This window comes from Desmodus rotundus, chromosome 2 (assembly GCF_022682495.2).
Source record: "Desmodus rotundus isolate HL8 chromosome 2, HLdesRot8A.1, whole genome shotgun sequence".
In the NCBI taxonomy this organism is placed as follows: domain Eukaryota; kingdom Metazoa; phylum Chordata; class Mammalia; order Chiroptera; family Phyllostomidae; genus Desmodus; species Desmodus rotundus.
In genome coordinates, this window is record NC_071388.1 from 99,855,619 (window position 1) to 99,879,944 (window position 24,326).

General features: G+C 43.4%; 1 protein-coding gene across 3 annotated transcripts in view; it reads left to right on the forward strand.

Annotated features, from left to right (window-relative positions):
* Positions 1-1,182: 1,182 nt before the first annotated feature.
* Positions 1,183-24,326, forward strand: part of PARP14 (poly(ADP-ribose) polymerase family member 14) — a 45,417-nt gene continuing 22,273 nt past the window's right edge. Inside the window, exons 1-9 of one of the 3 annotated variants that reach the window (XM_045185940.2) lie at positions 1,183-1,422; positions 5,380-5,513; positions 6,691-6,724; positions 7,973-8,041; positions 11,274-11,483; positions 13,581-13,817; positions 16,220-18,468; positions 20,972-21,208; positions 21,744-21,965. In XM_045185940.2, coding sequence (XP_045041875.2) covers positions 1,236-1,422; positions 5,380-5,513; positions 6,691-6,724; positions 7,973-8,041; positions 11,274-11,483; positions 13,581-13,817; positions 16,220-18,468; positions 20,972-21,208; positions 21,744-21,965 — 3,579 coding nt within the window. In that variant the 5' untranslated portion in view covers positions 1,183-1,235. The remainder of the gene's footprint in view (positions 1,423-5,379; positions 5,514-6,690; positions 6,725-7,972; positions 8,042-11,273; positions 11,484-13,580; positions 13,818-16,219; positions 18,469-20,971; positions 21,209-21,743; positions 21,966-24,326) is intronic. The other 2 variants (XM_024578069.4, XM_045185941.2) reach the window with 2 other exon arrangements.

A 24,326-nucleotide genomic window follows, 5' to 3' on the forward strand; every position in this document is an offset into this window, starting at 1 on the left:
TAACCATGAAGTCACCCGTGAGCATCTTCTCTTACTCCCCACATCCTTCAGCCAGTCCTGAGCTCTGCCCTCAGGATTAATTTAGAACCCTGCCTTCTTTCAGAGGGTCCTCCTCTGCCAGCACCTTGGTCTCAGCCACTTCCATCTCTCAGCTGGGACAACACAGTAGCCCACTTGGTGGCCTCCCTACTCTACTGTAGCTACAACACAGCAGACAGAGTGATTCTTTACAAGTAAGTCACACTATGAAACGCTCCTCTTCTCAACTCTCCAAGGTTACCTTGCCCATCACCCTTAAACCTCAGGTTACATGTCACCTCCCCATAAACCCTCCCTGAGCCCCTCCCAGTTTGTTCCCTGAACACCTGTCTCTTCCTTCCAAGGGCATTTATCCACTGGGTCATACATGCTCTGAGTCCCGCAGCTTCCTGAGCTCAGAGAGGGCGGGACCTGGGTGGGTCTATTGAATCCACCCTGAGTGCGTGGTGCCATGTAAATATTCCACTTTTAAATATGACTCTGGCTAGGTGGCTCAGTTGGTTGGAACGTTGTCCTGCACACCAAAAGGTTGCAGGTTTGATCCCCAGTCAGGGCACATACCTGGGACGTGGGTTCAATCCCCCAACCGGCACCTACCAGAGGGAACGAATGGTGTTTCTCTCTCTCATCCACGTTTCTCTCCCTCAAATCAATGAAAATATCCTCAAGTGAGGATAACGCCCCCCCCCCCGCAAAACAACTGTTAATGAACCGTTCTCCTCTCCCGACCCCATTTCTAGACATATAATTTAATTAACAGATCATGGAACAAACTGCAAAAAAGGAAAGAAGATAAAATCCCGACAATTAATTGATTGAAAGAAGTTCCCAAACGGGCCCCAAACATTCTAGAGAATCACAGTTTGATGAGACATTTTACTTCGTTGTAAAAAGGATGCGTGCGGCAAAAATAACTTTGTTCGCATGAAGTTTTGGGACCCGAAGCTACTGATTTCACCTGTGGCTTGTGTGAGTGGCAAATAAGACCTGAACTTAGGTACCCGTGTCCGCCCAGATGCCTTTGCCCCGGGCCCCGGATAGAAGTGGGGAATGGTGACTAACGAAATCGGGGCCGCTGTTTACACGGGCAGAACTTAGTTAGGGGCAGGGAGTTTTCCCGGAAACGAAAGCGAAAGAGGCCAAGTTAACCGCCCGGAGTTGGGGTGGGACTGGCAGTGCCGGCTGCGGAGCTGAGGATGGCTGCGCCCGGCTTCTTCCCGCTGCTTGTCGAGGGGTCCTGGGGCCCCTACCCCCCGAAGAACTTGAGCACCAAGTTGCAGGTGTACTTCCAGAGTCAGAAGAGATCGGGAGGCGGGGAGTGTGAGGTCCGCCAGGAGCCCGGGAACCCGGTGCGCTTCCTGGTGCTCTTCCACTCGCAGGACGGTGAGGGGCGCCTGGGGCGGGTGCGCGCGGGAACCGCCGGGCTCTCCCCGCCGGAGAAACTTGGGACTGGGGCACACAGTGGGAGAATGCGCCTGGCTCTAGCAGCAGCCGTGGGGAGTTGCAAAATGGGCCACGGGTGCGCGGGGTGGGGGTCGCTGCAGTTCCTCTGCCCCGCGCTTGCGGGCGCTCAGCGGTGCTGCCCGGAGGTGACGGCAGAACCGCTCGAGGTACGGAATCGCACTCACCTCGTTTTACAAGGGGGCGCAGTGTATTAATGACAGCGTTGCATCAGTTGTGCTTTTTGTCTTCTGCCTATTAAAGCAGCAGTTCTAGAACTCCCAAGGTTTATGGCAACACGATTATAAGGGAAGAGACAGTTTCTAGGGACAGTATGTCCAAATATATTGAATACTTCAGTGAGGTAAATTTGATTGAAAATAAGTACATTGATTTCTTCTGAGAGACACCATGAAACTCAGACCTTTAAAGGGGTGTCCAAACTTTTGACTTCTCTGGGCCACACTAGAAGAAGAAGCGTTGTCCTGGACCTCACATTAAATACATTGCTACATGTAATCACAAAAATATCTCATAATGTTTTAAGTAAATTTACGGTTTAGTGTTGAGCCGCGTTCATAGCCACCCTGGGCTGCATGTGGCCCGCGGGTCGCGGGTCGGACGCCCATGTTGGAGATTTGTGCAGTGTTCCAGTGAGGACAAGCGAGTCCTTAAACAATGGAAGTTAGTGTGGGGAAGGAAAAGACACATTTGTGTGCTGTTCTGGGTTTGGTAACTGATTCCGTGGGAGTGGTCAATGCTCTATTTGAGAGGGAAGGAGAGGGAAAGCCCCTTTTCTTTCTGTAAACTTGTAGGTGGGGAAAGAGAGGGGCTAAGCAATGTGAGGAGTCGGGATGATTTCCCCATGGGGTCATGGACATTCCCAGTGGTTCTGTGGTCAACTGAGACAGGGGCAGAGATGCTGCTGAAAATCACATTGTCTGAGCAAAGTAGGGGAGAGTTACTGGAGGGGTGTGACAGCTTGTTCTTGACCAACACAGTATCTTTGTTGGTAGCTTGGTACTTCGTCCCTCGGATTCAGGGTGGTCATCAGATCGGGTTGGCCAAGGTTGGGAGTTTTGAGCTTTTGAGGGGGAAATTCCCTCCTCCTAGGCAGTTGAGCAGCGTGAGTTCTCCTCTCCTCCTGCTTGCTGCTGCTGCTGCTGCTTAAGAAAGGCGGAGGACAAATATCTACCAAATATCTGCTTGCTTAAGACCTCTACCAGGTCCTGTAGTGGGAGCCACGTGCCCCTGCTCCCAGAGCACACACTCTTTTCCACTGAAATCTCATAAGAAAGGATGTGGACAACCTCTGATCCTGCTTTCCTGTTGCAGGATTTGAGAATCATTTGGGCCAGAGGAGAGGCAAGGAGGCTTACAAGGCCATGAGAGCAATTGGAAAGCTTTGGCAAGGATCCAGAAAGGAAAGATGAGACCCAGAGACCTAGAGAGGAAAGGGGTACACAGATAAGTGTGGAGGAAGTGAGGCGGGCAGCGGGGCAGGAGACCCACTTGCCTCAGAACCTTTAAGAAAACAAAGTACAAAGTTTTCCAAGAATTGATTTCTCCAAGGAATGCTCAGAAGGGCAACCATATGATGTAAGTCGTTTTCTCAGGGGATGTTACCACTTTGATTCCAACTGTTAACATCACTGTGGGTCTGGCCCTTAGGGACGCTTCTTTCTTCTTTGGCATCCCATTACCCTCAGGAAAGGGTAATTTGGTAGTTTCCAAATTGGGGCCATAGACCCCCTGCATCCAACTCACTGCAGGTTGCACAGACACAGCCAAGCTCTGTCCCATAGACTCAGGAGTCCTGCGTGTGTGCCGGTGAGAGGGAATCAGCGCTTCGAACCAGCTCCCCGGGTGACTCCCATGCCCTAAAGTCTGAGATCCCAGTTGTCTGTTGTTGACCCCGAATGAACAAAAAGGGAGTTGATTATAGAAAACACTAACAGCATACAAGTACAATCAGTGCAAAATAGAATTTTGTGATGATACCATCATTCTGTTCTAGCCCTCAAAGCAGAACTAATTTCAGTCTCCTGCCAGGCTTCTTCCTTCACATATTCTACCTGTGAATCCCTTCCTCCACCCCCAGGCTGTTCCAAGGACCGCTTTGTGTACCTCCTGCACAGACACCTCAAAACTTAGTGCACTCAAGAACTTACTTGGTCAAGGTTCTTGGGAAGTGGAAAGTCCCAGTCAGTTTCAGTTTTCTATCAGAAGAATACATCTCTCAGCAGCAAGTTGCCAGGAATTTGCTAACAGTGAATGACCTGACCTCGCAGCCCCAGGCAGATCTCCTACAGGGATACCCTCCACACCAGAAGTGGCCTCAGCAGGTGCAAGATACAGTTCGCAGCTACTGTCTGCCTTCTTGAACTAGCGGTACCCATACATACTGCGCAGAGAATAGGCTGGCACATTTAAATGCCTGGATGGGACTCTACCAACGTCTAGGGAATAATAAAGAGAATGCATCAGAGAGGTCCACGACTGAGAAAACTTAGCTTTCTTTCTAGCTTCAGGGGTTTTCCCCAGGCCTCATTCAAGCTTAAGGCAGCCCCTAAAGAATCCGTGTGAAGACATCTGTCCTGCCAGGAAGAGTGAATTGGAGTCTGGCATTTCTTCTCATTTTGCTTCTGGGGGTGTTTCGTCCAGTTGGCATCCAGTTAAGACCTCACTTCTCCTACCTCTTCATGGATGTTGAGGTGGAAAAGCTATTCAAGCCCTTCTTTTTGAAAGATTCCTCCCTATATCCTTGGCTTCATCAGGCCAACTGTATCAGAAAACAACATAGTGACCCAGCAGTCTTGGCAGAGCCACACCTGTGAACAGCAGGGCCCTCTCAAGGGTTTTCCTTCACCCCGACATCTTTGTACCATCTGACTGTGCTGAGCACACCTCCTCACCTAAACTCATTCCCTGTTCTTCACAGTCTCGGATACACAGGCTTTGCCTTTCTCTCTCTGGCTGCTCTTTCTCCTAATGAAAACTTACACTTGCATAGCTCTTCTGGGTGTTACAAAATTCATTCACTGACCCTCGTTTAAGCGAGGAAACAGATTTAAGGGAAGCTAAGACGTCTTCTCAATGTCACTCATCGAGTTTGTGGCAGAATTGGAATTTAAATCTAGATTTTCTGAACGCTTATGTCTATTGTCCATTTTTTTTTTACTACCATTCAGCTGCCTGATGTGCAATTAATTTTTTAAAAGTCTCTTCATCCCTTCTTTTCTTCTCCTTTTACTATCAGATGGGAGGCTCTTATCTTCCCATCTGATAGTAAAAGGAGAAGAAAAGAAGGGATGAAGAGATTTTTAAAAACTTCCAAACAAGTTAAAGAATTGATTGAAATAGCTTATTAACTAGTGCCCTGGCCATTCTGCTCCTGTTTACCCGAGTCCCCTTCCTAAAACATGGCTTTTATCATGCGTGGCCCCAGCACCCGGTCCTCAAATTATTTCCCTTTACTGTACAATAAATACTGCTCCCTTTCTGAGTGCCTACTGAGCACCAGGTACTATACTAAATTCTTTATAATGTTTCTTCAGTTTAATCCATGTAACACCCATGGAAGACCATTTTTATTACAGGCAATTACTTATTAGTACACAAGAATACAGAGGCTTTGGAAGATGCTTAAGGTTAAAAAATCAGTTTAAAGACAGAATTCAAATCCGTGTCTGCTTGCTAAACTTCTCCTTTTCTCACCACACAAGGCCTCCCGTGATTGATGATGACAGAGCCTGTGGAAATCATGAAGTAATTTTGTGAATAAAGATTGATTGACAGTTAACTTTGGCTTCTTCCTCCTCTCCTCTCCTTCTCTCCTTCTCCTTCTCCTTCTTCTCCTCCTCCTCTTCCACCTCTTTTTCTTCTTTTCTGATATTTCAGTTCGGCAGAAAGTTCTGGAGAGAAAGAACCATGAGTTAGTATGGCCAGGAAAAGGAACATTTAAGTTAACTGTCCAGCTGCCCCCAGCCCCCCATGAAGTCCATGATATTTCTGAAGGGAAAATTCCAACAAAGGTAAGTAAAGGAGTGAGTATAAGGGAAGACGGGTATTCTTCCAAGGTGTCTGGGATGGGAAGCGCAATAAGGAAAACCTAGTGGAACAAAAAGTATAAATCAGACTGGAGTGAGAAATGCAACTTGCAGATGTGGTGGGGTAGGTACGGAATAATGAAGGAGGGACACTTTTTGTTCAATTTTAGACACTTTGGAAAAGTCAAGATTTAGGGGTTATAGTAAGGGTGGTATGAGATGTAAAACGTTGGGTCTGTTTGTCCTGGGTGCTCTTAACCTGGAACCTGCTATATTTATTTTTAAACTGTTCTGAGGGGATAGTGACCCACCTGCATGTACTAGGTATTTCCCACATGGTGTAGTAATAGCATCTATCTTGTGGGATTGTTGTGAGGATTAGATGAGACAACCTCTGTAAAACAAGTGGCACAGTGTTTATCCATAGGGAACACTCAATAAATGTTAAATGGAGAAAAGATTTAGGTGTCACCCCACTCCCTGGACACTTGGTGTCTATTGGGGTTTCTGTTGTTCGTGACTCATTTTTACCGATGATTTTTGCACTAAGTGGATGTGCTACTACACATGGGGTGCGTTCAAAAGCACCATTGCCAGAGCTTTTTATTGTCATTTCTATTGACCCTACATCTCTAGGCCAGCCTCTGGCACATTTTCTTTTTTCTTTTTAAAGATTTTATTTATTTTTAGAAAGAGGGTAAGGGAGGGAGAAAGAGAAGGAGAGAAACATCAATGTGTGGTTGTCTCTCGAGTGCCCCCTACTGGGGACCTGGCCCACAACACAGGCATGTGCCCTGACTGGGAATCAACCCAGCTACCCTTTAGTTCGCAGGCTGGCACTCAATCCACTGAGCCACACCAGCCTGGGCCAGCACATTTTCTTAATGTAAAGAAACTATCAGTAGCCCTGGCCGGGTGGTTCAGTTAGTTGGACTGTCTGATTTTAGAGTTACAAAAGAGGTCAAGATGTTATATTTATCTACCACAATTTGATGCCCAATGGGGGAGTGTACAGGAGATAACCAATCGATGTTTCTCTCTCACATCGATGTTCTCTCTCTCTCTTCCTCTTTCCCTAACATCAATAAATACATCCTTGGGTGAGGATTTAAAAATAAATTACTAGTAATTTATTAATTCTACTTTATTGTTTGGATTTCAGGAATTCAAGACCAAAGAACATGCCAAAGAACCAGGTAAGCTCTCAGTTGAGATGACTGGCCTTTGCAGGGCAGTTTCGCTTTTATTAAAGATGGCAGAGGTAGACATCATCCTTATCTGCTTTACCTCACAAGGCAGGGTTTTCTCACCTTGGAGGTGCCTGGGGCTGCCTCATCTTCATACCCTCAGCCAGCTGTGCAGAGGGTGAACACTGGGGGAGCCACTTGAGCTCTGAAGGTTCAGGTCACAAGGATGAGAACAACTTTCTCTGTGGGGACTGGGAGACATGGGCAAAGAGGTCCCTGGAAGGTGGTGATGAGCTGGCCTTCAGAGGCCACTTGTGCCCAAGCTGCCATCGAGAAGCAAGGACATGACTTATCAGTGGGTGCTGTATGTGGTTAAGTAAGTTTCTGAGCACTGGGTGCGGAAAGTGCTGTCCTCTGGAGCCACAACAGGAAGGTGTGGGTCCTCTGTGGATGAAAGCTTCAGAGTGGGGTGCTCAGGATGTGGGTACAGCCCTCCAGACCAGCAGTGGCTCTCCTCATCCCATCTTCTGTAAGAAAGAGCCTGAAACCTAGTAGCTGTTGTGGATTCTGTTGCTTAACTGAGTGTCTGGGCTTTGGCCTATATAGCACCTGGCATTTACTGAAGAAGTGACTAGCTTTCCTGGCTAAGCATGCTGTATAAAGGGGAGGAGATGATGAAATGTGTTGAGTGGCTGATCAAGCGAGGTAAAGCGATACACGTATCCAGATCTTAGGGAAAAGAAATTGCAAAAAATATGTAAATATTTTTCTCTAAAGTTGAAATTGTCTTGAGAACATGTTTAGATTTTAAAAAATGGCACTAGGATGGGAGCTGTCTTTACTTGGTAAAATGACTGGATAGGGATGTATAGGTTGTTTTTCCCTAACATGGATATACTGTGAAACTATGGAATCTAGTATGCATGGTTTCCTTAAGAAAATCATGATTCTTTGTGATAGGATTTTTAAAAACTCCTTGCCTGAGGATATGTTTATTACTTTTAGAGAGAGAAGAAGGGAGGAGGGAGAGAGAAAGAAACATCGATGTGAGAGAAACATTGATTGGTTGCCTCTTGTACCCATCCCGACTGAGGATCAAACTTGCAACCCCAGTGTGTGCCCTGACTGGGAATCAGGCCTGCAGTCTTTTGGTGTACAGGACAATGCTACAAGCAGCCAAGCCTTGGGCCACGGCTGAGCCAGGCTTTTTTTTTTTTTTTTGTCTTTTTAGAGTAATTCCTGCTTTCCATTTTTCAGATATCAGACTGGCTCACCCAACTCCCCTTGTTCATTGTGACCCCCTGAATCCTTATCTGTTTCTGGAAGGTAACTTATACGCTGTACCCTCAAAGTTCAATTTTAGACAAGGAAATGATTTTATATTTGTACTTTGTATCTGTACCATTTCCCACATTCAGAGTTTAATCAAGTCTGGGTTTCTTATGGTTTCATAGATTTTACCCCAACTCTGTCTTTACTGATTTGTTAGCACTTCTTCAGATTCGTTTAAGATCTCAGGTGTATGTATTGTCAGGGAGAGTCATCCAGCCCCACTCCACCAATGGACTTTTCATTGTCCTGGAAATTTTAAAGCCATTTATTAACCTGTTTTTACTTGACCCAGACTCTAACTAGTCAAAACATTGGGTAGTCTTCAACAAGATACTTAAGTTGGCCCCTTTAGGAGATGGCAATGGGGGTCTTTGTTGAATGGTTGCTCTACACTGAGCCCTGACAATCACTCTAAGGCTAGAACTCCTGAAATTAATTGGAATGGTGTAGACAATTTTCAGAACTGAGCAAAATGAGGATGGAGGGTGGTTACCTAATAGGTCCCATATCTCAGGGATGAGGAGAGCAGAGGACACTGCATCATGGATGCACTCGGCATGCCTGCAACCCCGAGCTTCAAGTCAAAGATCGACAGGCGGTTGACAGATCAGGGAAAAGTCACTCAAGGCACACACCACCATCAGTGCATGTGAGCACTAAGCCAGTGTCCTGTTCCAGGCTAAGCTGAGTTGGGCTGGGCCTGAAAGGTAGAAACCAGCAAGTGGAAGAACTGGGAGAAGAGTAAGAGGCAAAAGCAGAGAAATGTTGGCCACTTGCATTCAGCAAATTCTGGTTTTTCTAAGTCTAACTTTCCAGCCTGGACCCTCTCCTGAGTTGCAGACCTTGTGTTGGACTTTGCTGTTGGAAAATGTGTCAGAGCCAACATGCCCGAAGCTGCCTGTGTCATTGGCCCGCAAATTGGTGCCCTCCTCTGTCTTTTTTTATTTCTCTTGAACCGACTAGAACTTTTAGTCTTTTCTTTCAGCTTTCACATATGTTGGTCACAGAGACTTACCAGTCTTTTTAAAAAAGTTTTCCTCATCCATTCCTCCCTCACCCCAGGCTGCCATTATCATTTCACAGATCCAGAATGGCAGGTATACCCTGCTTGGTCTCTCTGTATCTGATGTCCTCTTCTTAAATCTGACCAGTCCTTTGTATTGCTGGATATCTGTTCATCCTTTTCACAGAAACCTTCCCTGACTCACCCTTACCACCACCTGCAAGGTAAAGTCCAGACCAGGTTCTGGATGAAGCTGACTTTTCTGGCCTCATTTCTTATGTCTCTGTACACAAGAGCTCCTTGAGGATTATCAGATAGAATTTTCAGTCAGATCACCATTTGCTAAGTAGGAACTTTGGCACAATCACAACACTCTGCCTGTACTTCTGTTGCTCACAGTCCTCTCTACCCTGCTTTTCTCTACCTAAATTCTATTGACACTTCAAGATCTACTCAGCTTTCTCCTCTTCTCTAAAGCCTTTTCAAGCCAGCCCAATCCCCTTTTCTCTCTTTCTTGGAATCCTGGCTTGATTGTTGGTGCTCTCTATTTGGAAGTTAACCAAGCTTTTCTTGTGATGAAGCTTCTAATAGTCATGGGATGATAAGACTATATTGCTGGAAAGAGTCCTACCATTCACTTAGTCCAATAGTCTCATTTTACAATTAAGAGATGTGCCCCAAGTCAGATGGCTAAAGAGAGACAGAGTCGGGTTGAACTCTGTAGCCTCATTCCCAGACCAGTACTCATTCCGGTTTGTCATACCTGCCTCATCAAATGCTAGTTTATGTTGTGATTGAATCCTTATGCTATTTTTAATTTGGCATGAGTGAGTGAGTGTGTGTGTGTGTGGTGCCTCATCCAGCACACAGCAGGAGTGCTTGTCGGGGTGACGTAACTGCTGTAACAAACAACCCCCCAGATCACGGTAGTTGGCAGCTAGTGTGGTGGGTGGAGTCCAGATTGCTTCACACAGTCATTTGGGAATCCAGGTTCCTTCTGTATTTCAATACCATTATCTTTGATGTGTGGCCTCTAAGGTCACTGCAAGGGAGAAGGGAGCTCCATATGAAGGAGACTTGTATTGGCCATCTTTGGAAGTGGAACTCACCACTTCCACCTGTATTCCATTAGTCACATGATCTCTACCATGGGAATGTAACTGCAGGAAGTCTGGGCAATGTTTCCCAGAAAGGAAACAAAATGAATTTGATGAGCGTGTGGCATTTTACTCTGTCATAATAAACATTTACCAATGTCAGCATTTTTTTTAATACCTCCATTAGAAAATCTGTAAGTCCTTATCCAATGTTTTTTGTATGCACCTCTCTTCACATATCCTGTGCCTTGAACATAATAAGGGCTCCAGTTGAATAGTTGCTCAAAGATGGCCTAACGATCATATGGTACCCATCATGCTTCACTGCACTGGGCAAGCACAGAGTGAGACTGACTTTACACATATGTGTAACTCACTTATGGTCAACAATGGGCAGGAACGAGCTGGCTGGGGTGATTGCTATTCAGTAAGTTTGATGTACACATATATCTCTAGGCCATTTTACTTTCTCTGTGTATTCCTTAGTCATTCAGTGCAAGTATCTCTTTTTCTCTTCAGAGACGGGAAGTTATTGACTTTCAGAGCATAAAGTGTTAGCTGATGCTCACGTTTAGCACCATCAGATATTCTTGCTTTTCTCCAATGGTCAAAGAACTAAATCTCCAAATCAGCAAACACATATTAAGCCTCAAATATATACCATGTGCTAGCGATACAAGGATGCATAAACATCGTCTTTGCTTTTTTTTAATCCTCACCCGAGGATATTTCGAGAGAGAGAGAGAGAGAGAAATGTGAGAGAAACATAGATTGTTCTCTCCTGTGCGTGGCCTGACTGGGAATTGAACCTGCATCATTTTGGTGTATGGGATGGTCCTCCAACCAACTAAGCCACCTGACCAGGAGTGTTCCTTGCTTTTGAGAAACTGAGTTCAATAATTATAATATGGTGCTGTGTATATGTCAGCAGAAATAGGTGTAATAAATTTGAGCGTCATCATCATTGTCATAATTAATTTAAGCAAAAAGCCTCTAAGACCTCTTTTTATTTGAGCTAGCTAAGAGGTTGGGAAGGAAAGAGGACATTGTCTTATGACAATTTACTTTGCTAAGACCATGGTAGATAAACATAACATCTTGACCCCTTTTGTATTTCTAAAATCAGATACATCCCAAGATACAAAAATGGAAGATATCCCAAGAAAATGTGATAATATCCCCTCTTTGGTTGCATTTGAAAATCTCAAAGAAAATGTGACTGACGTCATGTTGATCTTGCTGGTGGAGAACATAAGTGGCCTGTGCAGTGATGATTTTCAAGTGGAAGTAATCAGAGATTTTGATGTTGCCGTGGTTACCTTTCAAAAATATATAGGTAAGATTAAGTGACACTCATTTTCGTCTTCTTTGCACCACACTTTTGGGATTTGGGACACTTAGCTAATGGAATGTTTCTGGAAGTTGGATGCTTTTTAGTAGCTAGTAAGAGGGCTCCAGGTTAATATAGCTCCTTTTTTATTTGAAAGAGAAACAATTTTGCTTTGAATCCAAATTCTGGTATGTTTAATAAATTAAACTTTATTGTATGAGTTGTGTGTGTGTGTGTGTGTGTGAGAGAGAGAGAGAGACAGAGATGGAGACAGAGATGGAGACATAGAGAGAGACAGAAACAGGAACAACACACCCAAAATGAAATCTAAAGTCCAAGGTTATTAAAGTGATTCCATGCATGAGTCATCAGTTTCACATGTGTTACCTCATTGTGAGAAGTAAATATTGATCTGTGTTACCAAACTGGACTTGAAGGTAATAAAAATAATAAGAGCAAACACTTACATAGTGTCACTATAAGTCAGGTCCTATGCTAAGCCCTTTAAGTGTATTAATTGATTTGTTCCTTTCAATAACCTGTTGAGATTATTATTATTATTCCTCACTTTACACTTGAGGAGACAGAGGTACAGGGATGCTAATAAATGCATAAGCTGGATTTGGACCCAGGCTCAGCGCCTCTGTACAGCCTGTTGTGTTATCCCCTTTACCACATACCTCCTTTGTGCTTTCAAGGTCACCCACGCATGCTGTGAGAGCAAGTGCATGTGTTGCAGACAGTGAGTGGGCTTTGGGGCCTGGGGGAGGAATCTGTGGGTTGGAAGAGCTATCTCCAGAAAAACAAGGAAATTTTCCAATTCCAAGCCTCACTATTCCATAGCCATGGCAGTGGATTGGTTAATTAAGAGCACAGATCATAAAGTCAGAATTCTAGCCTCACCATTTAACTAATTATCTGAGTTTGGCCGAGTTACTCTCCTATGTGTGCTTTACTTTCCTTACCTATAATATGAGGATAATAATTTCTACCTGATACAGTTTCTGTGAAGAGTAAATGAAATAATGTTTGAAAAGCTCTTAACATAGTACCTGAGACATAGTAAAGAATCAATACAGGGAGCTATTCTTATTTCAAATTTATGATTATTTCTTATAAAGGTAAAACTAAATGGACTTGCCTTTATTCACTGATCAAAATTTTGAATGTCTACTATGAGCGCTTGTCTAGGTGCTGTGGGTACAGAGATGAATAAGTCTTGGTCCATGCTCTTGAGGAACTCATACGGGGCAGGGAGGAAACCCATACATAAATGAGTAATGAAGATGCAAGAGGAGAAGCTGCCTCCCTGGGCTGTGAACAGCAGGCTGTGGGGAATGGGAAGAAAGGGCGCCCAAACAAGGGGGCTTGGCTTTGCCCTGCTTACTCTGTTCAGTGAAGTTTAGACTCCAGCTGTACCAGTCTGTTGGGTCCCAAATATACTGTGTTGCTTCATGCCACTGCTGTGCCCTCTGCCTGAAATGTCTCATCATCATGGGCCCATTATCGATATTTATTTATCTGAAAGAGATAATTGGGCTGAGTCTCAATGGAGGAAGAGGACCAAGATAAAAAATTGGAGGGCATTTTAGACACAGGAAATTATATATTCAAAGGCAAAAGAGCATGGCTTTTCAAAATAATGTCTAGTTTCTGTGGCAATACGGAAAATAAAACGAATGGCAGGGAATAACCAAAGGTGATACTTGGAAATTAGTTTGGAGTCAAATAGCAAAGGGCCTTGTAAGCCTAGCTAAGGAGTGTGTGGACTCATGCCTTCAGGCAATGGGAGCCATTGCAGGACTTGAGAAAGGGTGAATCGGGATTTGTGAGAGAGCACTCAGGCGGCTGTGTCAAGGAGGGTTAGAGAGGGCCGTGAACGGAAGTAGGGACACAGCTCAGTGGCAGTAATCCCGGTGAGATGAATGTTGTTCAGAGAATGGGAATTTTAGGCATGTGACTCTCATGTAGGAGTTAAGATCTTGCATCTAAAAATTGAGTGCCTAGCTCTTCCCTTTATCTCAAATAATATTTGGACAGGTTTTTTCTATGTAATATAAAGATATAATCATAATTTTCTGATTGATTGATTTTGGTTTGAAGATCCCGTGAAATTTGTTGATGACTGTGGCACGAGCCGTTTGGTGAAACAACTTCAGCTTTCTCCAAGACTTCTGGAAGTGACAAAAAAGATCAGGGTCGAAAACCTGCCGCCTGGTGTTGACAACTATAATTTGAAATGTTTATTTGAAGATCCTCAAAATGGAGGGGGAAGAGTTGTCAGTGTTGAATATTTTCCTGAAGAGAGTTCAGCACTGATTGAATTTTTTGACAGAAAAGGTAATTTCTATTAGCCTGATTTTGTAAACCTCACCAAGCGTAATTTAAACTAATTAGCAGATCTTAACAGTTATCAGTTGAATTCTGATGTATTTTATTAATATTTCTTATTCATATGTTTCATCGGTAATCCAATTAGGAATTTGTTCATCTGGCATCTGTTGCTTAATGTGTCCAGTGATTTGAACTTTAGAGAAGTAATGTCAAATTTTTGAAGGATATAAAGAGATTCTTTCATGAGTTTCTACCAATGATGAACTGAAAAGTATGTAATTCTTAAAATCCTGGAAATACTGTATTAAAGAAGAAATGTGTTTTGGCTGTACACTTGGTAGAAATTCTTAAGTTCATTTCAACAAGGTTTGGTAAAGAAATAGTCAGAAACACATACAGTTCCTAGAGAGTGGCACTACTCCCCCTCACCTTGTCAGTGTCACCATTCAGAAATTAATAGGGCTGATTTCACACGATCGGTGCATGCCTGCTCGGTCACTCTGTGCTGTGACAACGTGAAGACCATGTCCAGTTGGACCTTAGAGAAACCCTCTGAGGCTTTTGTAGACATAGATTGTCAGCTCTCTGAGGCATGTGCAAAGCCAGCTCGGAGAGTCTATTGATGTTTAGAGGTCAAGGCTGAGGAGTAGGAATTAGGGGACCAGACTTGTTAGGGAAAGAGGGAACATTGTGCTTGGTGTTAACTGGGGGAGCATGAGACAGGATCAGGTGATATGCCACCCACTTAAGAAGTATTGTTTCATGGGGTACTTGGAGGGGCCCCTCGTCAGCTTTTTAAGTTGGAAAAAATAGGGTGAGGGTGTGGTTTACATTAAAATGGGCTTAGGGACCTAGTATTCCTTGGGCAAAGGAGCAAAAGAGGACTTTCTGTTGCATGTTCTTCAAATCTCCCTCAGCCTGCTCTTGGCCTCAGGTAGAGAGCTACATAAAGCTGTCTACTCTGGAAGTTAACTTCCAGCTAATGGTGGGAGTGGAGTGGACAACTTTGGGGCTTTTGAACATCTGGAGGGCATGCGGCAGTTGGGTATGTCCTCAGGATGTCTAGTTACATGCGTACCACTAAAAATACAAACTATTGATTAAGATTTATTTCATACCAGAGCTATACCTCTGCATTGTAGGAGTCTCTCAAAGGTTCCATTTCCCCTGACTTTTTTGCCTCATCTACTGTGTTGGCCACACCTCTTCCTCTAACCTCACTCATTCCTGTCCTCCAGGGTCTGAGGTACACTGGCTTTCCCTTTCCCTCTGCGGACATTTGCATACCTCTGCAGGGTGCTACAAAGTGCATTTATAGACATTGCTGTCTAGGCATTGCTGTTATCGTAATCCTTATTTTATAGATAGAGATCAGATGAAAGCTGAGGGGGTGGGGAAGTTAGGGGGTGGAGGGATTGATCAAAAAGGAAAAAGGACACAGTGTGGTGATTGTGGGGTGAAGAGCCAAAAACAAAAACAAAAACAAATGAAGAAACTTAGGGACAGAAAGATCAAATAACTTGACGAAGGTTACACAGCTAGTGTAACTAGGTGCTTTCCCAGTGGAGTGGCAGGAGGTGGATTGTAGCTGGGATGGGGGAGGGGGTCAGTTTCTGGGCTGAGCAATTTGATGACTTTGAGGATGACTTTAGTTTGGACCCCCTGTAGGAAGACAAGAGCATGGGCTTTGGGGTCAGACAGATACTGGCTTGAATCTTAGCTCCAATATTTACAGCACATGACCCTGTTCAAGTTATCTAATCATTACTGGTCTGAGTTTTATCATTGGTAAATAGCGATGATAATAATAGTGTCCCTACCTCAAAGGGCTGTGAAGATTAAATTAAGTAAACATGTGTAAAGCACTTAGACGAGTGTCTGACACACGATAAGTTAAGGTAATTATTATTACGCTCCTCCCCTGAGAAGTGTTAATGGAATCTAAGTCATCCGTGAAGCCTAAAATTGTGAGAAATGCAAGAAACAGTAAATAGCATGATTCGTAGACAAGCTTGGCTTTGAGCGCCAAAATATTCTTTACACTGAGGCAAACATTATCCCCATGCTTGTGACCAAAGTCATATCTATTTCTTACCTAGTGGTGATAGTGTTGTCAGAAAAACAGAAAATAGAATTTGTGTAACAGAATTTCAACATAGAGTGATCTTGGCTGGAAAGTAATTATTCAGTTAAGCAAGGGACACCTCTGCAGTGTTAATATATATTCACTGATATTTGAGCCCTTTGAGAATAGAGCTGCTTTTTAATACCGTGCTGCCCCATCGCATTTCTACAAACATTAGGATTTCCCCTCTCTGGAATAGGAGAGGTTTTGTTTATTTGTTTGTTTGTCTTCATTTGAAACATATTACTCTGGGGTTACTTTATTTTGTTTCTTTCCTTTGTAGTGTTAGACACCATCCTGACCAAGAAACTTGATCTCAATAACATGCCGCTTTCTGTGTTCCCATACTATACGTCTTTGGGCACAGCTTTGTATGGAAAGGAGAAGCCTCTGATCAAGCTTCCAGCACCATTTAGAGAATCTTTGGATCTTTCTTTATGGAAGTTCTTACACAAAAAGAATCACCTGGTTGAGGAGATAAATGAAGAAGTGAGACATTGTCACTGTGAGCTAACATGGTCCCAACTCAATGGTGAAGTTACCATCAGACCTGCGGCCACCCTAGTCAGCCAAGGAAGACAAAGAATCAAGAACTGGAAGAAAGATGCTTCCTCGGCGTTCTCTGGCATCAGGTCTAGATATAAAGTTACCAAATTTAAAGTGGATCCAGTAGTGTGGGACACCATAAAAAACAACTTAGAAGATGAAAGCATTTTGATTGAGTTTGATTCACTTATGGGGATTGTAACTTTATCGGGGAAGTCAGAAGATGTACAAAATATTGAGCCACAAATCAAGGAATTAATAGAAAACACCAGTCAAAAAATTAAAAGAGAAGAGCAAAGTCTGAAGGAAAAAGTGGCCATTTCTCCAGGAAAGTATTCTCTTTTGCTCTACAGCGGTGTTCAGGCGCGCTTCCACACGGAGTACCCAGAGATGGAGATTTCTTATGATGAAGCCACTCAACACATGTGCTTTAAAGGCCTTGGTGTAGATGTGTATAAAGTAAAGTGTGAAGTCCAGGAAAAGGTGTACACCATGGCCGAGAAACGCATTCAGCTTCTCCCTGAAGTTTTCCAGTTCTTGCAACAGGTCGACTGTGCAGAATTCTCCAAGTCTTTTTTTATAGCGCAGAAAATCCTTGCAGTCTGTGAGCTAGAGGGTACAACTGTTCTCTTAACCGGTGATTCTTCCGAAGTCCTATCAGAAGCTGAAAAGCATATGGCTGGTGCCTTAAGTCATATGTGCATAGACATTGAGGACAGGGAGGTTCTTAATAGCAAGAAATGGAAAACGATCACTGGCAATTTGCTGAAGAAACATAATTCCTCTTCAAAGACTGTAATAATCAGTGAGTTAACTTCAAAAACCCCACTGGAGGTCATCATTGCGGGCTGTGTGAAAGAAGTACACGAGATCTACAGGCTCCTTTTGGACTTTGTGGAAAAAAACATGAAAATAGAGAGATTGATTGAAGTAAATCCTCCCTTAGTTATTGATTATTTAAAGGCAGAGAAGAAGCTATTCTTACAAAAGATGAAGCTGAAGAAGATAAATGTTCAGGTGGATTTCCATCCTGGGATCAAACCAAAAGGCATTTTACTAACTGGCTCAAAGGCTGAAGTCATGAAGGGAATGAACATGGTCAATGAAGCCAAGGATTCAGTCTGTGTTAAAAGAGTCTGTATTGATAAGCCAGGGGCCAGGCAGTTATTCCTGGATAAGGCATGGTATTATAAACGTGAGGTACGGTCACATGGCTGTTTTGTGGAGCTACTACAGAATGAAGAAAAGGAGGGAGGTGGTGCTCTTGGGCAGAATTGCTTCTCTCGGACAGTTTTGGTCCCTGGAGTCTCTCTGATCGTGCAGCAAGGCGACTTGACACGGTTTCCTGTTGAAGTGGTGGTGAATGCAGCAAATGAGAACCTTCGGCACAGTGGGGGCCTTGCCGCTGCCCTTTCCAAAGCAGCTGGCCCTGAGCTCCAAGCAGACTGTGACCAGATAGTGAAAGAAAAAGGCATGATCCCACCTGGCCATGCCATCGTTTCGAGAGCAGGAAACCTCCCATGTCGCCAGGTCATCCATGCAATAGGACCCAAGTGGAAGAAGGATGATGCCCAGGGGTGTGTGCTCCAGTTAAAGAAAGCCGTGAGACAAAGCCTCCAATTGGCTGAAAAACTCCAGTACCGATCTATAGCCATCCCTGCCATTAGTTCTGGAATCTTTGGCTTTCCTTTAGTTCAGTGTGTGGAGGCCATCGTTTTGGCAGTCAAGGAAACCTTCCAGTATAACTGGGATGGACGCACCTTGAAAGAGATTTACCTTGTGGATACATCTGAGAAGACTGTTGAGACCTTTGCTGACACTGTGAAATCTGTGTTTAAAAACACCATGCCTGGTCCTTCTTCCCAGCCCAGTGGACCGGCCGCAGTCCAGCCCAGCTTGAGAAAAGATGATGGGAACAGCCGAGTGCTGTTGTGCCCGGGTGGCCTGAGGGCCCTGTTGGTGAAAGAAGAAGTGCAGAATGCTACGGTGAGTGTCTGTCTTTACAGCGCACTCACCGAGAGGTGCTGCGATTCCAGGGGGTTTGGTGCCAAGGAAGATTGGGATCAAGGGGAGAATTAAAGGAGAGGATCCCATGTCCTCCATCCTGGCCTGGAAGGAGGTTTCCTTAGAAAACTGGGCTACTTCATCTCAGCATTTACCTTTGGAGATTGGCCAGTTATGTACGGGAACTGGCAGTGTATTCAGACCACTAGGCTTCTAGTCAAGGTGAAAACCCATGATAATAACTTACAGTTGCAAGGCTCTATACTTTTTCAGTGCCTTCACACCTGTCATATTCTGGTAAATTTAAGGTTGATTTCCTAACAAATTTATTGACAGCAGATACAGAAAAGTAAGAGCGCAGAGTGGGGACAGAAGAAAGGAATCTTGTCCATGGAGCTGAACCAGGTTGAGCAGGGGGCCCTGAGTCTGCAGGACCATCAGTGCCCAACACCAGCGAGAGAATATGGGAAGGAAAGTAGAGGCTGGACCTGGGAAGGGCCTGGGTATTACATGGGGCCTATTCTCATAGGTCTGCCAGGGGGTGATGTGTATTTTAAAAAATGTATTTAACAGCCTTTTCAACACAGGCTCTACCTAATAGGAGCAGAGCTCTGGAGGGTTGTGGGCAGGCCTGGGGAAGGGATTCCAAGGGAAGGCCATTGGCCTATCTTCTTCAGAGAAATATCTATTCAGATCCTTTGCCCACTTTTAAATTGGGTTATCTTTTCATTACTGAATTGCACGAGTTCTTTATATATTTTGGATACAGGTCCCTTACCTGATATATGATTTGCAAATATTTTTTCCATTCTATGGGTCCTTCTCCTTAAGCTTAAATAATAATTACAAGAACAATAGCTGCCCTGGCTGGTGAGGCTCAGTCTCGTACATCGAAAAATTTTGGGTTCAATTTCCAGGTCAGGGCACATATCTAGTTTGTGGATTTCATCCCCAGTCAGGAGGTGCACGGGAAGCAACCAATCAATGTTTCTCTCTCACATCGATGATTCTCTTCTTCTTTTCTCTCCCCTTCTCTCCTCTTCTCTCTCCTCTTCTCTCTCCTCTTCTCTTCTCTTTTCTTCTCTCTCTCTCTGGCTCTCTCTCTTCCTCTTCCTTTCTCTAAAAGCAATGAAAAAATGTCCCTGGGTAAGGATACAAAAAGAATAGCTAACACTGATTATTTAGTATGTGTCAGTCACTATGCTAAGTGCTTGGCTTGTATTTTCTCATTCAGGGACGTGAGGTGGATTCCAGGATAATTGCTCTTCTCAAACAGATGAAGGAATGAGACTTAGAGGGGTTAAGTGATTTGCCAAAGTCCCACAGCTAACAAGTGGTGGAGCCAGGATTGGAATTTGTTCAGGCTCTTAACCATTGCACTATTTCAAAAATATTAAAAATAATTTTGTTTCTCATTTGAGAACCCAAACTAATAAATAAGAAAATCTTTTGACCACCAGTCAGTAATTGGAATGAGTTCAGTTCCTTGTCCATCTTGAACATTGAATAAATAGTGAGACATTCCTTCCATTCCTTTTACTCCCGTATGTGTTTGGCTTCTGATGCCACAATACCTGCTGGGTGTTGCTCCTTGTTGACGCATGCAGGGCAGCTTTGAAAATGACTTGGTGACATTCCTTCTCCCCTCTTCTCTTGGTACCTTAATCTAGCTCATTAACCTGCTCACGTTAACTGTCCTGCTGCAAAGCTTGCCTGGCTCTTCACTGTCTGTCAGGAAGTCCACCTGGCCGAGCACATCAGGTCCTCTGCTGACTATCTCCAATGTATCATTTCTGGCCTGGCTTGCGTCATTTTGCCGCAGAAGCTCTCTATCAGGTCAAACCAATCTGCTCACTGCTCACAACCTACCATGAATATGTTCCCTCTTCTGAATGACTTCCCTGTCTCTCTCTGCCTGCTGCAACTATTCCCAGTTCTAGGACCCCACATCACTCATGGTGTCTTCACTGGCCGCTGAAGGCACTTCCTCTGGACTCCTTCATTGATCCCATACCATGATATATTGCTTTTTGACAGCTCTCTTTTCTCCTGAACTGTAATTTAAATAAGTGTCTAAAGCAAACAAAATATAACCAGAGTCACTGAAGTTAAGAATAATCTAACAATAACCAGAGGGGAGAGGGGAGGGGACAGTGGGGAGAAGGGTTTTCAGGAACTACTATAAAGGACACATGATCAAAACCAAGGGGAAGGGTGGAAGCAAGGGAGGGAGGTGCGTTTGGATGGGGTGGGAGGGAGAGGTGGGGAGAAAATGCCGACAACTATAATTGAACAACAATAAAATAAGTTTAAAAAAGATAAATAAATGTGTGATAATACTTTGCTTTGGGTGGCATTTCAGTCTCTGAAAACTTAATCATCGTAGTTGTCTCCCATTGTGCCAAGCCCAGTGACTCAAATACAGTAATGCCTGATGAATGCTTTTTGTTGGAATTTGAAGCAAATTGTTGGTTTTGTCTTTAAGACTGATGTTGTCGTCAACTCCATTCCTGGCAATCTTGAGCTTAATAGAGGGCCCCTTTCTCTGGCCCTCTTGGGGAAAGCTGGGCCAGATCTCCAGAAGGAATTGTACACAGCTGAACAAAAGTTGCCTGTTGACGTGGGCACGATTCTCCAAACCAGTGGTTGCAATCTGCATTGCCACCGAGTGCTTCATGTGGTGGCTCCGGACTGGAAAAATGACAGCACGTCTTCACGCAAGGTGGGGCATAGTTTAAATTCTTCAGGAATGGGTGCGTCTTTGGACTCCTTTAAGTATAATGTAGATTGGACCCTGTCTATTTCTCTTCTGTAATAACTTCACATTCTTGGCAGATTCCATCATTATGGCCCTTTTATGAGCTGAGGCTGATTTCTCATGAAGGCTAGTTAATAATAAAAATTGATTATAGTGCTCAATCATTATCAGGGCTAGGGAAGCGTTATTGAAGATAACACATCTTTAGCGAGGAAGGCAGGTGAGGGCATGAGGAGAGGGAGAGCACCAGGGGTTAGAACAGTGGAGGCTTTGCTTCTCTCCTTCACGCTGAGTGAGCTGGACTCTTTTGGGAGGGCTTCTCACATTCTCTTTTGCCTTTCCTGTATTTCTTTTTCTCTCTTCTGACTGCCCTTAGCCTGCCTTTTGTTGAAAGCAAAAAGAAGTGGACAGAGCTCACAAGGTTGCTAAATTCTTATTTTTTTGGTCATAACTTCCATTTCTGGGCAAAATATATAAGGATGTGCTTTGTACTTTTCAGATCATGGAAGACATAATCAGAAAATGTTTGGAAACCACTGAGAACTTGTCCTTAAAATCAATTGCATTTCCAGCCATAGGAACAGGCAATTTGGGATTTCCTAAAACCGTTTTTGCTGAATTAATCATTTCAGAAGTGTTCAAATTTAGTAGCAACAATCAACCAACAGCCTTACAAGAGGTTTGCTTTCTGCTGCACCCAAATGATCACGCGAATATTCAGGTACAGCCTCACTCATTTCTGGTTATTTTGGCAATTTGGGCCCTAATGGTATCCAATATCTTCTTGGTCTATTAGGTTTTTCTTTCATGTTATTTCCCATACAGAAAAGTAAAAAGAACACTGTAGACTAGTTTTACCATGGCAAATTTTAAGCAAATTTGTGGATATAGGAAAAATTTTAACTTCTTATTAAGGAAAATTTCAAACATGCACAAAAGTAGACATAATACTATATAGTATAATAAAACTCCCTTCTACCCATCACTCACCTTCACAATTATATGTTTTATCTCTGTCTTCATTTGTTCTACCTTTCTCCCTATTATTTTGAAGCAAATCCCAGATATACATTGTACCCATAAACAATTCGGTATTTATTTTAAAAAGTAACATAACCACAGTACTATTTCACACATAAAAGAAATTGACAATCATTCCTTTATTTCATCAATTATCAAGTCAATGTTCAAATTGCCAACTATCTCATAAATGTTTTGTTTTTACAGCTTGTTTGTTTGCACCAGAATCTAAATTAGGCTTACATATTGCAATGGAGTTGACATATTCTTAATTCTTTTTTAATCGGTAGGATTCCCTTCCATATAAACACAGGGATTTTTATACATAATATAAACCCACAGTTGTGGTCTTACAGTAGGAGATTGTCAGGATGAAATACAACTGAAGGGTGTAGTTAGAATGAACTCAGCACATCCCTGTGGGAATAGAAGGAGTGGGACCAGAAGTACTGGAACCGTCTTCAGTCATAGAGCCCATTGACCAGCTCCCATTTGCTGAACATCAGCTATGGGTGAGCCTTTGGACTCTGTTGTGGGAGAACAAGGGGTATTTAATGAGGCCATTGTTCCTGCCCTCCAGGTCCTTAGAGTCCAGTAGAGTAAACGACATTAAATGTTCGAAAAGTTCCATGGCGGTGCAAGAATTAAGCAAGTAGATTAAGGCCAGCAACCCAGGAGATGTCCGTGGATCACTGGACTATCTGAATTTTTAGGTCATAGTTTATTTTTTTCCTAGATCTAAATACTACCTTTAAGTTCTTTGGGAGCAAACAAATCTTAAATCTAAATTTTAATCAGACATCCAAACCACCTGAGCAAAATATGTGATCCATTTAGTTGCTCTACACAGCGACAGTAATTTCTAGTCAAATGCTTTTTGAAGCACTTCCCTCTGACTCACATTATACAAGGTGATATGGAACATGGAATGGGTATGTAACACTTATGCTTCTTCTCTTATAAATATAATTACTTTGGGAGCCAAGGTTTATACATAAAATGAACTAAATCAGAGACAAAGTCCTGAGTAGTTTTAAATGGGTGAATAGGGGAGTGAGTCCTCTGACATAGACCTGAACCTTCAAATTTCATTATTTCTGTGTAACCCGAGACCCTCTTTTCTTTCCCAAAGACTCAGGTTCCGCTGCAAGTATTCTATAGGAGGATTAATCTATACAGACACCTTGACTGCCTTTGGAAATAGTACTGATTCTCCATACATGGCAGTGACACTTTTTCTCTTAAGACTTTTAAAGAAAGTTAAACGTTGGTTATATTTGCACGCGCACAAACTTACTGAGATGTGTATTGGTGCACACTGTAACGGAGGTTGCAAAACAGAAGCCCACGGTCTGAACATGGCCTCTAAATGTGTTTTATTTGGACTGGTTAAAAAAATTTTTGAATCAGTTGCTAATATTTAAAACTCAAACATTTCACATAGAACTGCAGATGTTCACTGTGACTGAGATTTAAATGTTCTGGCACACTGGACGTGGATTTCGCTGTGGCTTTGTGGCAAGTGGTGCGTTCCTCCAGTCCCCCTTTGCACTTGCCGCTTACCTTTCTGGCCCCTGAAAGTCTGTGAGTCTGACTCCCTGGCTCCATAGTCTCTCCCAGTCCCTCTGCCTTTATTGTATCAACCTTTTAGCCAAGATGTTACATTTCTTTAACCAACAAAATTCTCCATTGCTTGTTTACAAGGATGAAGGAAGTGATGATTTTGGGGTGTTACCATCAGGCAAAGAAATGGAATTCACTGGATCTTTAACCCTGAAATACAGCCTCTTGCTGCAAAATGCACTACTACCCTAGCCGTTCCTCTCCGGGCATGAATAAGAAGTTAAAACTGAAGTGCCTGGGTCCTTGTGATTGTCTTTCCCTTAACGCTGTATTTCTAACAACTGGCAAGTTATTTGCTCTTACTGATTACGAAAGTAATACATATTCATTGTACAAGCTTTGAACGATACAAAATGCATAAATTCATTTAGTCATATTTCATTCTAGTCTTCTATACATGTGCACTTTGTAAAGTGGTGTCATATAATGAAAGTTACTC